We start from the raw sequence: 15,963 nt of genomic DNA, 5'->3' as shown, positions 1-15,963 counted from the left end.
ACAGATCACACGTCATTGCGAATCGCAACAAAAAGCTCTCATCTACCGCAACCAATGACTCGGTAACTTCCTTTTTTTGTGAGTATAATTTCGTCGTTCACCACAAGCCGGGCAAAAGAAATTTTCTTGCAGATGCGCTGTCACAACGTCTTAATTATGATCCTCGCTTAAACTTGGTTCATCAGAATACTGACGACAATAACAACGACAGGTGCGCAGCGTGTGAATCACTAAATTCAACCGGAGTTGTTCCAAAATTAACTCTTAATAATAAGATTTTAGCGGCTTACGATGATAACCACGATTATGCTGGCATGATCGCGCATCTACGCTTATCCAACGGAGCTTAATTGAAGGCCCTTACCATTTCAAGCGTGATCACATCACACGTTACCGTTTAGACCGATAATTGTTGGTGTAAAGCATCGATCGTTTCTATGCACCACGATACAAGATTGCTAAGATTCTAGCCTACGCACTCGGATACCTCAGAAGCATAAATTTCGTCTTCTATGTATTTCAAATTGGCCTTTCACCTGGTATTCTGGTTTTACAATGAATTCAGTAATGTGAGTCATCTAACCCTATTACGGTACTAATCACGGCGGCTGAGACCGCGGTGTATCTCATCGACACAGTGAACCGTTATAATGATTTTCTGGAGTCGATTGTGATCGACCGCATTCCGCGGTTCAATTGCGCCTTCTGAACTAAACTGTTCGATCTTCTTACTAATATCTATTGCGGTCAATCATGAGCCAGGTGGGCAACCTGAAGGCATCAATTGCATTCTCGAAGACATTCTTCGCAGCTAAGCGACATGGGCACTGCCGACTTGCACTGCTTCAGTACAAGTCCACTCCGCACTGCTTCAGTGCCTCACGACGCGTACAGTAGTACGTACAGAGGAAGACTCTTTTTAAAAACACTTGCTTTAGAGAGGGTTGAAAATAAACTGTATTAAATAATCAAGTTCTTCTGGTTCTATCTATTTACTACTATTTCAATTGTACTAATACAAAACATGTAATTAAGTCTTATCGGTCTTTCTCTTTGCGCGCAGCCAGTGCTGACTGGAACGCGGAGGAAGGAAATATAATGGTCTGTATCGGCTAATGGATAAGCTTTCCGAATATTACTATGTATAGTAAAATTCTTCAAATATTATCTACCTTTTGGATAATGTATTTATTAACAACCTTTAAATGTTAATTTGATCTAACGATGGTTGCCGTTATTGTAAGCCAGTTGGATTTGCTTTGTCGCGTTTTCTGTTTTGCTGTGATCGAGCTGAGTACGCTTGAGCGCGTATCTCTTTCTTGGTAACATTCGCGGGATGTTCGTTCCATGTGCTTGACGTTGTCCCACTGCGCTTCGTGGCTCCACTTAGAGGCAAGGTCAAATATCGAAATTTATGAGTGCAGCTCACGCCATGACCGGCGCTGATGTTCTCACAATCTTGCACACGCGGCAACTGACCTCCACGCCATCCAAAGTGGCGCCATCCTTGGCGAGATGGCCTTCGAAGACATTGATTGACCCGTTCTTCGGGGCTCGCACGTCCGCTGTGCCACTTCGTGCGGCCAACTACACACAACAACCAACTACGCGTCCGATTGATGACGTCATTGTGACCAACTTCATGCTGCGACGGCAGTCAATTACCCGGTTTGTCCGAGATGCAATTCATCTGTGGACAGAATGTGAATTCTTCTTAGCCAGGAAATCGTGTAATCCTGTCGATCTTGGGAGCAAGTAAACTCGCTCCACAATTTATTGGACTGTATAAGGTATTAAAAAGGACCAGAGAATCCTGCGCTCTCGATATTTACGCGTCCCTTATCTTTAAGAAAGAAAAAAATAGCGTTATACGCCAAATACTCTACGTTGTGTGGCTGAAAAATGTATCTTTCAGCTCCAGTTCCCGACTCTGCTCAGCAGGCTGAGTCAGTGCCGCAAAAATCGAGGGCCCATCGCGTCGAGCCAGTCGCTGCGCCAACTTCCTACGAGGCTGTGATCCAGCTTGCCGGTGACCGACGATGTGGTGTCCAGCATCTTCACGCGGTTAAGCAACTCGCGATCCGACAGTGCCGCAGTCCGCGCTTATCGCGCAGCGTGCTCCGACGCCTCTTCCGCTTCGAGATGAGCGTCAGCAGTCCGGTTCATCACGGTATCTACATCGTCCGGAGCAACCAGGTCGAAGCAGCATCGTCGCAACGGCCCGCGTCCCTTTGCTGATGCTGCGGGTGAATTCCGCTGGATAGTCGAACGAATTGTTGACCTCTCAGATCCACCGATCGCGTCTAGTCATATTGCACATGAGGAGCGCGCTATCTCAATTGCACGCCGCTACTGGGTTCGATAGTTAAATTCCCGCCAAAAAAGCTACATGGGACCTCACGCGTCATATGTTCGTGACATTACGGATGTCAGTCGAGAGCTGAGCCAAACCATTGTCGGACTCTGAGGCCTCAGGTCACCCTGAGGCGAGAATGGGTCGAGACGACGTTCGGGTAATGAAGCCGCCTTAGCCGTTGATCAGGCCACAAAAGCATGCGAGTAAGCTTGTGCTTCTCTTAGACAATTTTCACTTCGCGTTTGTTAGCTGCTACTTGTGTTCAGCGACAAGCCTTGCAAAGCTCGAAATTCTCCATAGTGTAATGAGGGGTGCGGGGTTCCAATAAGAGAACTTCGTCAAAATTGAATCTCTTCGAGTGACGCCAGATTAGATGCTCCTCGAGTAGTAGAATGTTTTTGGAACAGGTGGGACATTTAAGGACCCAAGGAAAATTTCTATGAGAACTGTCAAAGTAAGAATTCAGAACTATCTTTGTTAAAAGTTTTTACTTTGAATAAACATAGGCTTCTGTCTAACCAAAATCAACGGTGAAGCAACCGGAGTCGGCTTTTCAATTCATGCTCGTGGCGAAGGAATTTTCGCTTACTACGAATGCCTCGATTCGAGCGTATTGCATCGGGGCGCTCTGTTCTTTTGGCGCCTAATATTTTGCACCGTGAGCAGTACTCCTTATTAAGTTGCGCTTTAAAGGGGTATTTGCGAGCTAAGGGCGGCATCACCTGGCTTGCATTTGCACGTGAGAAAGTGTATATAAGTCCGTAATATACGTAAATTTTAGCTTTGATACCCTAAGTCTCTCATGGAGTCATCCTTCTACGTTGTGATAAAAGAAAGTCTGCGAAGTGATACACCTGTCAATTCGGATATTATATCCTGCTTCAGTAACATGTATAAGTACGCTTATTAATCTGCAACGGAGAATGCATTGCATCACTCCCTCTCAAGACAGCACTTGCGCCTTGTGAATGCTCAGCAGGAAAATTAAAAAAACTATTTTTTCAAAGCACCCAGGTAACGATGACTGAACGCGAAGTAAGTTACCACGGAGCGACACCGGGGCCATCAGCGGTAGGTATACGTCAATATAATGGACGCTGACCTTCGACCGTAGGCACTTTACGACTTGTTCGAGGCGGATGCTCCGGATTCTCCTGACGCCATGCGAGATCTTTCCTGGCGCTTCCGCAGCCTGCGCAAAAAGATGATCGACGGCGTTGGATACAATGCGCTTCAAATATCGTGGTGCGCTTTCATCCGGCACTGGAACGGGATGATGTCGAGCGAGTGCAGCATTTCGGTTGGCTGGTCGACCGGTGAGATCTTCCCGCTTATCATTCCTTCAGCGCCTTACGCGACAGAGTGTCTAAGGACGCATGGAACTAGGACCGCCCCTGCTTCGTCTTCGCGATCGAAGGGTGTTGATCATGCTCAGTCTTGTCTAGACCGACTAGGCCTACTTGAAAGGCCCACATTGCTGAGCGACCACAATGATATTGAACAGGCTTGGGTTGGCAAGAACGAGCCTTGCATTGGTTAAACAGATGCCGCCACTATTCGAGGCGGGTCGTTTCGACTCCACCGACAGCAGGATCCGAGCTCGCCGGGTTGTCAATATAGCGTTGCACTCACTTGCTCAATACTCACTTGCGACAAGGTGACCGCCACTACGATAACGACGTGGACGTAGTGCATCTCCAATGGCTCCTCATGCCTATAGAATTAAATTATTTTTCTACCCCCGGTTTGCACGAGGCCGATGGGCGCACGCAATAGTCTATTTTGACGACCAATTTTTGTGGGAAAAGTCGTATTATTTGGATGCTTGACCGAACTGGATGGCTCACCTCGGAGATTTTTTACTCCTGTAAGGTCTACAAAAATAACAATAGTACACCCTTGCTAATTCAGTAATAGTGTAATTGGAATGATGAACAGAGAAGGCGAATAATCAATCCGAGCGTGAGCAATGACATCTTTTTGATGCCACTCGAGCATAAGAGTCAGAGGCGCTTTAAGCAGGTATACGTACAGATATAATGACAGGATAGAATCTATAAAGTAAGTGTCAGCTATGATTATTGAATGTCACGATTTGCAGATATATTAAGAGTCCGCTTTTATTTTTTGCCAGAGTTTAGGCTGTATGTTGCTTAATTTAAATGAGGCGTAGGATCTGTCCTAGCATGCTTTGTCTCATGGAACACGAAACATGGTTTGAATCATAGTTGAATCGATAGTTTTAACAGTAAAACCGACTTCTCGGATCGAACTGTTAAACAGCGCTTCAGTTAGCGTCTGAAACGAAGAGATATCATGAAAGTTTTTAGCTGTCGTCCGTTACGGCAGCTCATAACTTCCATGAATTCTCAAAGTGAGGACACCCACGCCATTTTAATATTTATCTGTATTGTCTTGCAGGAAGTCGTACAGCGATGTATTACCTATGAGATGTACGATAAAGCATAAGTCGGTGTGGACGTCAATCAGCCGCATTTGAAGAGGTGTGGGACAGTATCGCGCAGGTAGTTTCGACTGAGCATCCTTTGTGGAAAGGTTATAAGAAATACCTCTCGCGATGATAGCTAAATGTTTGATAGCCAAGACTCTATCGTGAGGTAATCATAATCATAGCAAGGATCTCACCCATTTCAAATCTGGGAGAACTAGAAAAATATATGCATTGTGTACAGATCTAGCTGGACTCTCCTTTTGCCCGGCCGCGTATTTATTTCTGCTTATCGGTCTTCAACACACGTAGAAATTTCACCCTATATCAAGTATGTAACACCCTTTGCTAGTACTGATAACAGTTCTAGTTGGACCTACACTAATTAATGTGAAGGTGGAGCCTCGACTGCATCACGTAAGCGACGTGCAGAGGAAGTTTTTAAGTAGCTAAGAAGTCCTGGCTTCTAAAGGTTAATTCTTAGGCTTTTAGAGTAGTGAAAAGTAAAACTGTAATAAGTTCCTATGTTACGATCTCCTATATAGCTTGCTCTTCTGTTTCGAGTGCACCTATTGGGCCCGATCCATTCTTGTTTATTTGAATCACGCATCATTGCGGACAGCAATAAGCTCACCGCACCCCTCGTCTAGAATGGCAAGATGGCTTACATTCTTCGCCGAATTTAATCTCAAAGCTGAATACAAGCCTGGTAAGTCGAATCTTTTGGCTGACGCTTTATCGCGCTGACCAGACTTCGAGGTAAGACATCAGGAAAGTGTGCGCTAACGCTTAGCCCGAGCCATTAACGCTGGCAGCCACGAAGGCCCACCACGTCAGCCTCTGAAATACAGGAGAGCTACAGCCAGGACGAAAACTGTCGCCTTCTTCATGGACGAAAAGGTAACCCTCCGTCGCACCTAAAAGTTCAGCTAAATAGTTTTAGCTACAGCGATGGCCTGTTATGGCATCAGCTGCCACTTGTGATCTCTTTCTGATCTATATTGCCTCCTGACACAGATCGCAAGCTAATGATCCTTCACAAGCTCCATGATGCGCCATCGAGTGGGCATCTGGGCCGTGAAAAGGCATTTATAAAAGTGTCAGAGGAATTTTGGTGGCCACACCCGTATAGATGGGTTTCCAACTATATTCGCTCTTGCGGACAGTGTCAGCGCGTTAAGCCTGCCCTGTCCAGCAGTGCGCCACTGAAGCAAGCCGCTTCCTATTCAACAGATTGTTTGAAGTCAGTAAGTCCGGACTTTATGTTTAGCATACCACCCGACCATAAGGGTCGGAAGGGGCTTGTCGTCTTGGTAGACAAACTGAGCAAAATGGTGCATTTAGCACCATGTAAAACATCGAGCACAGGCAAGGAGGCAGCTCTCTTGTTCCTGGATCATGTATACCGACTACACGGAATGCCCGAGTCCATAGTATTAGACTGGGATCTACGTTTTACGTCTGGTTTTTGGCGTTATAGTGCTTGAGCTGCTAGGTAGCAAGCTCCACATAGTGACCGCGGATTATCCCCAGACCGATGGCTAAATAGAACGTATCAAACGGGTCGTGGCAGATGGATTACGCACGATAGTGACTCCTAAAGAATGGAGCAAATAATTGTCCTTTCTGGAGTTCACTATGAATAACAGTGTCCACGAGTTCACTATGAATAACAGTGTCCACGCCAGTACGGGTGAGACACCGTTTTATATAAACGGACTGCTCCATCCTCAAACGCCAGTCTCGTTTGTGCGCAGCCCGAGTCTTAGTGGAATCGAGCTCCTCACTACGCTCGGTGCAAAAAAGGGACATAGTTTCGTCAATTTTGACGATGACCCGCGAGGGTATCATGTCAACGACAGAAAGTTGCTCTTGTGACCCTGCCAGCTCAGCAGTGGTCAGTTAAACTACGTCCTATGACCGACCTCTCGGTGGTGTCATATGCGAGTCAGATGCAAAAAGCGTTAGCTAATCTCAACGCTTTGTGGATGAGCGATTAGCCATCACACGAATATTTCGTGATGCGATGGCAAGCGAACAGGATAAACAGAACAATATGCTGACCGAAAAGGTCGCAAAAATAATAAACGCTTTAAAGTAGGGGAAAAGTACTATTAAACATTGCTACCATACCTTAAAATGCAATTTCTGTTCTTCCTGGAGGTACTACGATGTTGCTGCCGCCTTTCATTCGGCCATTTACGGTGGTAGAAGAGGTTGGAGACCTAAATTATAAGCTCACCCTTCCCCCGTATATGAAGATGCACCTCCTATTTTACGTGGCTCTTTTGAAACAGTATGTATGTCACATACCCTCATCCGTCAAGGGAGCCTGATTGTGACGCCGACTGTGATTCGGGCGTCGATCGGGTGAGGGAGACGGGAAAGGTGAAAAACTTTCAGCCGAATGACTCCTCTCACCACAATAAGGACTCGCAGAGCGAGATTTACCACGCGCATAATGCGGGTCCTTCAGCATCAATTTTTCCAATATGTCAAGCTGAAGTTTCAGGCGTTCATAATCCTGACGATCCTTCTTGCGGACATAATGAAGATCGAGAACGGTCGCAAGACTTGACCTTCGAGATCCTCAATGCGGCATTAGTAACGTTTAACGCCCGCGATTGAATGGACGCGGGTAAGGCAGTCGCGATTAGTTAAGCGAGATCGCCAATCCTATCGGGCGCCGCTAGCACTGATGGATGCGAATGGGAATCAATGCTTCTTTGTTTGAAGATTGCTTGTCTACCGCTTCGGGAGACAAAAGTATCAGTTCCTAGCCCAGTGGAGGAGTTAACCGAATAGATTCGACTCTTGGGAACCGATCGATACCCTACGTATGGACGTGCTCGGCTTGGTAACTGCCTATGAAAAGGACCACCAGCTGAGGCCTCTCCGCTTGTCTCAAATGGACTAGCAGGAGTAGCGTGGTGAGAAGGAAGAGGGGGGGACAGTACCGCCTATGGCTCCTTTCACACGAAAGCGGGCGAAATTAATTCGCTGCGACCGTTGATCACCGCATCGTGGTGCGATTAAAAGCGGCGCGTGAATTCCGCCTCGTATTGGTCGGGCGTTTCATTGGAACGCAACACGACCGGGATCTGAGAAAGAGAGACGCTTTTGGCGCGTTTATACGATGCCGTTGAGATGGAGAGGGCATTAGTGATATGCCTTCCGTCACGTAGCCACGTTTGAAACGACTGGCTTGTGACACCGACTGAGCACGTTTACCTGTCGTCGGCGGAGCTTTACGCTCAGGCTCCTCTATGTCAGAACAATTATATAAAGTGGTCTGAGCATAAGACGCTGTGGTTTTACCCAACGGAGGAGCAGCTGCGACTTTATGGGCAGCGCTCTCAATAATAATCATATCTGCGCTAGCCAGCGCAGACGACGAGATATCATTAGAAAACTTTGTTGTCCCCATGTTCGGAGAAAGGAGTGAAGTTTGAATGGGCAATAAAGCGCCATCATACTTCCTCATTAGCTCGCTGTCCTCATCACTTCTATGAGGTGATGGCAGTGGCGTCGACTTATTGCAGTCAGCAATTAGCAACGGATCTACATCCTCACTGTGAAAGTGGGACGGATCATTTAGTCCAGTTTACGCGACAGCAGCAGTAGCTGTCGACGTTGTAACTCTGGCACTAGGCGCCGGCGGCGTTTTACCGCGGCGCGTGCGCTTCGTGTGTGGTTACGCGGGTGTCTTTGTAGACGACCAACCAGCTTGGCCCCTTTTAGGTGGCATCTTTGGTGCCGTGTATGTGAACACATGTCGCTAGAGAGACTGAGAGAACTAAAGCGGCGCGTAAAGGAGTTCAGTGTTCCTCGCTCTCATTGACGAATTTTAAAAATGTAAATTCGTTTTTATAGGGGGAATGGTGTAACGGGCTGAAGTTGCCCTATGTTACACACTCCCCGTTAAGTTCACAGAGGGTACTTAAGAGAATGGTCAATTACTTAAGTGAAGTAATTCGACCCAGCACTTGGGTGTGGTTCACATTGTGACCCACCCTTGTGTATGTGATGTCCCTGAGGATATTCACATTAGCGGGGATGACGGCTAGCGTCATCCGTTACGCGAAGGAATTTAGAAAGATACGCTCGCAACACAAATTAGTGTCGCTCTACAGAGATGGCATTTTATGATTGGTTAAATAGGAATTATATAAATAATACGATGAAATATAAGTTAGTCTTAAAATTACTTCCTATTTGGTAAGTGCGAACGTGGAGTCGGATTACCGCTCCCGTGACGTCACTTGTACTAAAGTACTTAGTTCGTTGGGTGAGGTCGCTTAGGCGCCCACCAACTTCCTCACTACACGTGCGAGAAGATGGTCAATCGCTTCCTCGCTGTACTAGGGAGTGTGCTTAAGTAGAGCGTGGCCCATCAAGACGTGTCCGCTTACAAAGGTTCTAAGTAGCTAAGAAGTCTTAGCTGCTAAAGGTAAATTCTAAGGCTTTAAAAAAAGAGATAATAAAACTGTATTAAAGTTCCCGTAACGATCTTCTTTCTAGTACTGACTTTATTTTTATGAATAGCTCACTATGTATGGCTCCTAGTTGCGCACCGCAGAATCGTGTCTTGTGACGATTGGCGGGGTTGATTCAAGCTTAAATCAAGCGATCAATAAACTGATGTTTATTGCGTAAATATTATTAAATTTGGTAACATTACAGCCATTAAGGTAAAATTAATAAAGATAATAATTTGTACTTATTTACCTATTTCCTCTCATAGAAATTTATATGAATTATTCCTCTTATAGAACATAATATTTATGTATGCGGAAACCCCGCCACGAAGGGGCTACCAACTGCCTCGCTGCTTGCGAGAAAAGACGGTCAGATCGCTACTTCGCTGTACCTTAAAGGTGTGTGAATTGTAGTGCGAGGTAGAAGTGCCCGCCTACAATTTCTATTTTTTATAGTACATACAGGTGTCCCTCGGATAACTTATCCCCTCATAACTTTTAACTTCACGTAACTTATAAGGTATTGGCTTCACCATCACCGTTCTATGGTGTCTAACTTATAACTAATAACTAATAAGATTTAGAGAAAATATAAGTTTTCGATGGAGAAAATTTATTACCTTTCCTATGAAAAGGATTTGACAGATCAAGAAGTGTGGCAGTTAAAGCTAAGGAGTTTAGCTTTTCATGCTGGCTGACCTGAACTTCCTCCATATGCTCTGGTTCCTGATTCTCATCCTCTTCTGCCTGCTGAACCATTGCAATAATTTCTTCATCATCCAGCTCCTCGTGCGCCACCTTCTCCTCATCTGGATTCAATAAATACTCAGTTGCCATTGGGTTCCTCAGTGGTAGCCTCTTTAAGGCTTCATGTAGCTCTAGCTCAATCCCCTGCTCTTCCGTTTTCACCATCTGCAAGCCCGTATGCCTAAAGCAGTTTACCACTGTGGTAACTGAAATATCCTCCCATGCCCCCATACACCACCGCATTGCTGTTAGCTGGTCAACCTTGAAGACGTTGGCCTCCCATCGCTCATCACGGTCCACGGCATTCTGAAGGTGAAAGCGCCTTTAATGGCACTTGAATGATGCAATGATGCCAGCATTCATGGGCTGATTGTTTGATGTGCAGTTTGGTGGAAGGAGAGTGACCTTGATATTCCCAAGCTCCAGTTCTTCCATTCTGTGAGACGGAGTCAAATCTAGCAAAAGAAGAATCTTCCTGCCCTTTCCCTGACAAGACTTGGTTAAATTGAATTCCAGGTACACTTGCAATATCACATGGAATACAACTTACCCTCATGTCATTGTCAAGTTTATGTAGCCACTCTTGGAAAAGGATTCCAGTCGTCCATGCATTCTTGTTGTCTCTGTAATAAACCCCCAGCCGTTCTCCTGTCTGCCGTTTGAAACAGCGTGGCATCTTGGATTTCCTAATAAAAAAGGTTTTAGCTTCTCGGAGCCATCAGCATTGGCAGTAAATACTACAGTGAAACGCGTCTGTATGCGAAAGAAAGAACTATAAGATTTTTTTAGTAAAGTACAGTTAGGTTAAGCTACTCAAAATCCAAATCCAGATATAGCTCACTTTGTCCTTCTTTAGACCTTCAATTCTTCCCTGTGAAATGGTCTTTTCTGGAACCATGCTGTAGGTAGGCCTAAAAGTATTCAGTATGAGTCTTGCATAAAAGAATGCTTTCAATGATATGAATCAGACCTATTTCATCCATGTTATACACATCTTTGATCTCAAATCGAGCTATGGCTGCCTTGAGTTCAGGAAATGCAGCTTCCATGGCTTCTTGATCTGTGGAGCCACTTTCACCATGAATTCGGATGCAACGAAGTTCGTTTCGCTGCTGGAATCTCGGAAGCCATCCATCGGAAAGTTGCCAGCATCCTCAGCCAACCCCAGGCGGTCAGCAAAGCGCTTAGCCTTGACCTTGATAATCTCCCCCGTGAGGACAACGTTTTTCACCTAGCACTGAAGCACCTAAATTGCCAGGGCTTCTTCGAGTTGAGGATGGTGTGCGACACGAGGGCGCTTGGCAGCGAGGCCAGTCTCTGTCATGACTTCCAGCTCCTTGCGCTTCTTTAAAATGCCACTTATACCAGCCTGCGTAATGTTCTTCCTGAACTGGGCTGTAGCATAAGATGCTAAGGCACTCTGGCTCATTTGTGGGCTCTGTAATTTGTGCCTGCAGACTTAAAGTCTTTGCGCATTGGTGAGGTGTGTATGCGGAAGCAGGAGGGATAAAACCGTATAGGACAGTCATTAAAGTGAGGTTCAGTAAATATTTCTATTTCTCACGTAGCTTATACCCTCAGGCAACTTACGCTTTCACCCTCCACAGTGGCTATAAGTTATCCGAGGGACACCTTTGTAAAATCCTAAGGTTTCTCACTATAAATTAGAGATTGAAAGAAAAAATCTTCACATTATTCAAAGGAAACTCATCTGTTTGTTTAGTTAAAATAAAAACTACCGATCAAAATGAAAGTATAAATACATTTTTATTATTCCGCCATATCGCAAAATTAACAATTATTCCTTTCGAGCCCTAAAAACATTTGGGAACCGATATAGCCAGACAACCTGTGTCTATGAGAGTAGCGTATTAGTAGCAACTTACTGATAACTAGAACATATATTGAAAACCTTTATGCAGGCATTCCCAGCTTCAGTAGTTCGAAAGGCCGGCAAAAAGATTTCGCAATATTTGCGTAATTTCTTTGTTAAATAGCAAGATGCTTTTTTTAACAAAGAAATTGAGAACGAAAGCCGACAAAATCTGAAACACATCCGAAATTGTGGCTTGCTTGCGCTCATGGAGGTACAAAAAAAGAGCACTAAGATTTTCCTATTTGAAAGGTAGGCATGCGTTTCCACAGAAGTTAGTCGAAGCAAAGTTAAATAAAATCATCCTCAGCTTGACCTCCAAAGATAACATGCATGCGGAAGAGCGCAGATCCGACCCTTGACGCTTGTCTCCAGCTCAACTTCTCCACTTTGCTGCTCTTTCTTTTCGCTCTTTTTATGACGTGCCAATCAAGTGTGGCTCTCGGCTTTTTTCTTACCTGTTAAAAACCGTACATTTAACATCAAACAAAAACACGGTTTCTGATGTGGTCCAGGAGCAATCACACCCATTACACTACTCTCATGTGTGACTTACGATGTGTGGCTGTAGCAATTTCCTAATGTAATTTACGCAGGAAGGATGCTTAAGGCCAAAAGGGCGATCTAAAGACGATTCAAAAGGAAGAATAACTGTTGATTTTTGGATGCAGTGGAATGACCCATACAGTTAAAGTATAATAAAGGACGTTCTTATTCAGTACAGACGGGGAGGGGGTGTGGCAATACCAAAAGGGATGTGTCCCATACCGGCTCCCTATTAAAATTGAATTCAATATTCACTCCGAAGTACGGAAAAAGGAGCTTCTTAGTGTATTCATTGTGAAACTTAATGATATTGTAGTCTTCTAACGTGCGCGATTTTTAAAAGGAACGCTGCATTATTGTATCCCCATGAGATCAAAAAATACATGGCTACACATTTTTTGTGCACCCATCTAGCAATTGTTCGGACATTAATGATAATCGCGTGTCACGTTCACGAACGATGGGCGGGACATGCGCGAGCCACTTGGTCTTGGCATCGACTGACTTCGTAGCATCGCATTTGTTGACGACATCGGAACCTCTTCTCCATCGTCGTCATGCACGAAAAAGCTCGATCCATTGTCCCGAGTAATGACGGTATCCCGTGCTACAAACGGATCACATTCCCGAGTGGCAAATGGATCACAATCTGCAGCCGATGTGCCAAACATGGCTACACGCGATGGCGGAGGCGGCATGGGCAATTTCTCGGCAGCCATCACCTCATACAAACGGTCATAATTCACGGAATGATGGTTCACGACACTGCGACCTAACGCCATGCGTCGTGCCTCAATTGCCATTTCAGAGACGGATTCACGGAGCCCACTTGGCCGCAAGAAGTACGCGGCGGTACTCAAGTCATTGGTAGTACTAATTTCATTCGAAAGTGCTTGCGCTGATTTTTGATCCAATAATGCCATCCGCGTCGCAATATTGGCCAATGCAATCGACGGTTGAATCACCAAAATCCCTTGGTCTCGCATTTCTTTACTAAATTGACAATCTGGCGCCACGACAATCATACGAGGATGCCCTTCCCCTAGTAACGACTTCAATAGCCGAATATTTTCACGAGTACGGTCGGCATTGCCCGTAAACGCAATAACATCGGCCGTGGACATGGCTTCAGTATTGTCGCGATCTTGAAGGGCATTCTTGTACGAAATCAAGTCGCCCTGGACACATCGATTGACAATGGTGGCATTCATTTGTTGCCACATTTTCGTCCGTTCTTCGTCTAGAAGCGGGACATTCACGTGCGCGCCGTAGAGCGACAGATCGAGCGCAATTTCAAACGCAACTTCGTCGTCTCCAATTACAACGGCATTTCGTACTTTGTAGAATGGCATCGTTTGGCCATTGTCAAGCACAGAGTACCGGCTTGTCCGATAAGACGGTCGACTCGGTCGCATGCGAGAGTCGTTAGGACCTTCATAGTCGGGTTCTTTGTCAACTTCGACTTTAAGATCGTTTTCGTCGGCCATACGGTCCTTGAGGGTTTCGCCTGCACGACTCAAGCCCATGGCACACAAGACAGGACCGACAATTTGATTCACAACCACAGCGGCCACAATTGTTGCGGCAAAGTCAGCTGCCCACGTGTCTTCACTCATGGCTTTTACTTCATTGGCAAGACCTAATGCCACACCAGCTTGTGGCGTCATTGTGAGCCATAAATTATTGTATTGTCGTGGTGTCAACTTTAGCAAAAAGCGTCCTCCAACGTAACACGCAATAAAAATGGCAATATACCGTAACAATACATAAACCGTCATAAGTGGAATGGCATGAACGACTTGATCGAGCTTTAGAGCGGCTCCCGTCATGACAAAGAACGGAAGAAAAAAGTACGGAGCGGCCGTGTCGAGAATCACGTGCATGTCGTGTCGAATTGCCGTGTGGTGGCCAGTAATACACGCAGCAATCATTAACACCAATAATGGCTCAAACTTGACTTCCCAGGTCAATCCATACATCACATCGGTAACCTTGGCGACCGTCGCCGTCGAAATATAAAAAACGTACCCCATGGATAACCAAATAAACCCTTTTATTGAGAGCGAAGCTTGCGGCGATAGAAATGAGGACGAAGATGGCTGCTCATGACGAGCATGCGCGGGGGTATACTCCATGTCCACCGACGACGCCTTCACGTCCGTCTTTTGATTGTAATAGAACTCTTGCGACGGGCTGCCTTCCATTGCCGGCTCGTGGGCGTGATGGTGGGATTCCCCACCTGGAATTTGAAAGATCAAGTACGTGGCACACGCGAGAATCACCCCAACTACGACGTTGGACATGACAATACTTAACGTAAACATGAGGTTGAGCATGGATACATTTAATTCGGCACAGTAGATCGACGACACGATCCGAGCAATCGAAAAGGACAAAAGCACGACAAATTCGGCCGTCATGGTTGCACCAAGCATTAAACTCGTGAACGGTCCGACGCTATTGAGTTCAATCTTAATTGCCATGACCGTGGCAGGGGACCCCAAGACCGAAATGGAGCCAAACATGAGCGCAATCCCCAATTGGCAACTTAGTGCTAAGTCATCATAGAAAAACGCACTTTCGACAAGCAAATGTACGCAAGTTAAAATGACCATCGCCGTAATATAAAGCGTCGATAAGAGGATAAAAATTGACTTGAGTTGTGGCCGCAATTCCGGCAAATAAATTTCTTGCCCTGCTTGAAACGAAATAAATGACAGCGCTAAAGCACTGACGTAGTTTGAAAGCATCGTGACAATGTCTTCGGTCAATACATTGGCCACAAATGGTCCGGCAATAATGCCAATGATGAGGTACCCCGTAATGAGCGGAAGTCGAAAGTACCGTGGGAAAAACACACCGAGAGGGTGGGCTGCCACGAGTACAATGACAAACGCGAGGCCATTGCGAAATGTCTTGATCGTATTGCTCCAGGAATTAAACGGAATGGTCTTATCCGGGTCGTTCCCAGCGCCAGTTAATCGCCGAATCACGTCATTGTCGTCAGGACTCGAGGTACGATCGAGTATTGTCGTGGCGGTAACGACGAGTAGGACTGCATAGAGACTTAATTGAAAGCATAGATTCGGTCGCATGAAGCCCATTAAATTTAATGCCCTTGATTCACGCGAGGGGGAGTGACGGAATGAACGTCTTGTCGATCAAGTTCTTTACAGCTCCCGTGATGCTTTCAACGGACAACAGCAAATCAAAGTGGCATGGTGTGGTCAATCCAAATATCTGCGATAGGCCTGCGACTCGTTTTCTGTCGCCTATACCTGCCGATTCGACAACGTGATTGTGGCCAGGACGTCGTAGGGGGATCTTGAAATAGTTTTGTTTATCGAACAAACTTCGTGGTTCAGGAAGTAGCAAAGACAAACGACAGATTAGCGAGTAGTTTCTGTACTAGAAAGCGTTGCATGGACAAGGACCATCCGGTCTAGCTGTATATTCACACGTGCTATTAGAAGACGTGCTTTTTCTGTCACGATGGAAATTAAAATTAAGGATT

At 45.7% G+C, this 15,963-nt stretch overlaps 1 protein-coding gene across 1 annotated transcript; it reads right to left on the bottom strand.

Annotated features, from left to right (window-relative positions):
• Positions 1 to 12,877: 12,877 nt before the first annotated feature.
• CCR75_001983 (uncharacterized protein) lies at positions 12,878 to 15,553 on the bottom strand (the record flags this gene model as incomplete). The annotated part of the gene is made up of 1 exon (XM_067960084.1): positions 12,878 to 15,553. One exon carries the CDS (start codon positions 15,551 to 15,553, stop codon positions 12,878 to 12,880), a length of 2,676 nt encoding a protein of 891 aa, XP_067823785.1.
• Positions 15,554 to 15,963: the final 410 nt, after the last annotated feature.

This window comes from Bremia lactucae, linkage group LG11, assembly GCF_004359215.1.
Source record: "Bremia lactucae strain SF5 linkage group LG11, whole genome shotgun sequence".
NCBI lineage: Eukaryota > Oomycota > Peronosporomycetes > Peronosporales > Peronosporaceae > Bremia > Bremia lactucae.
This window is presented reverse-complemented; position numbering and strand designations above follow the sequence as displayed.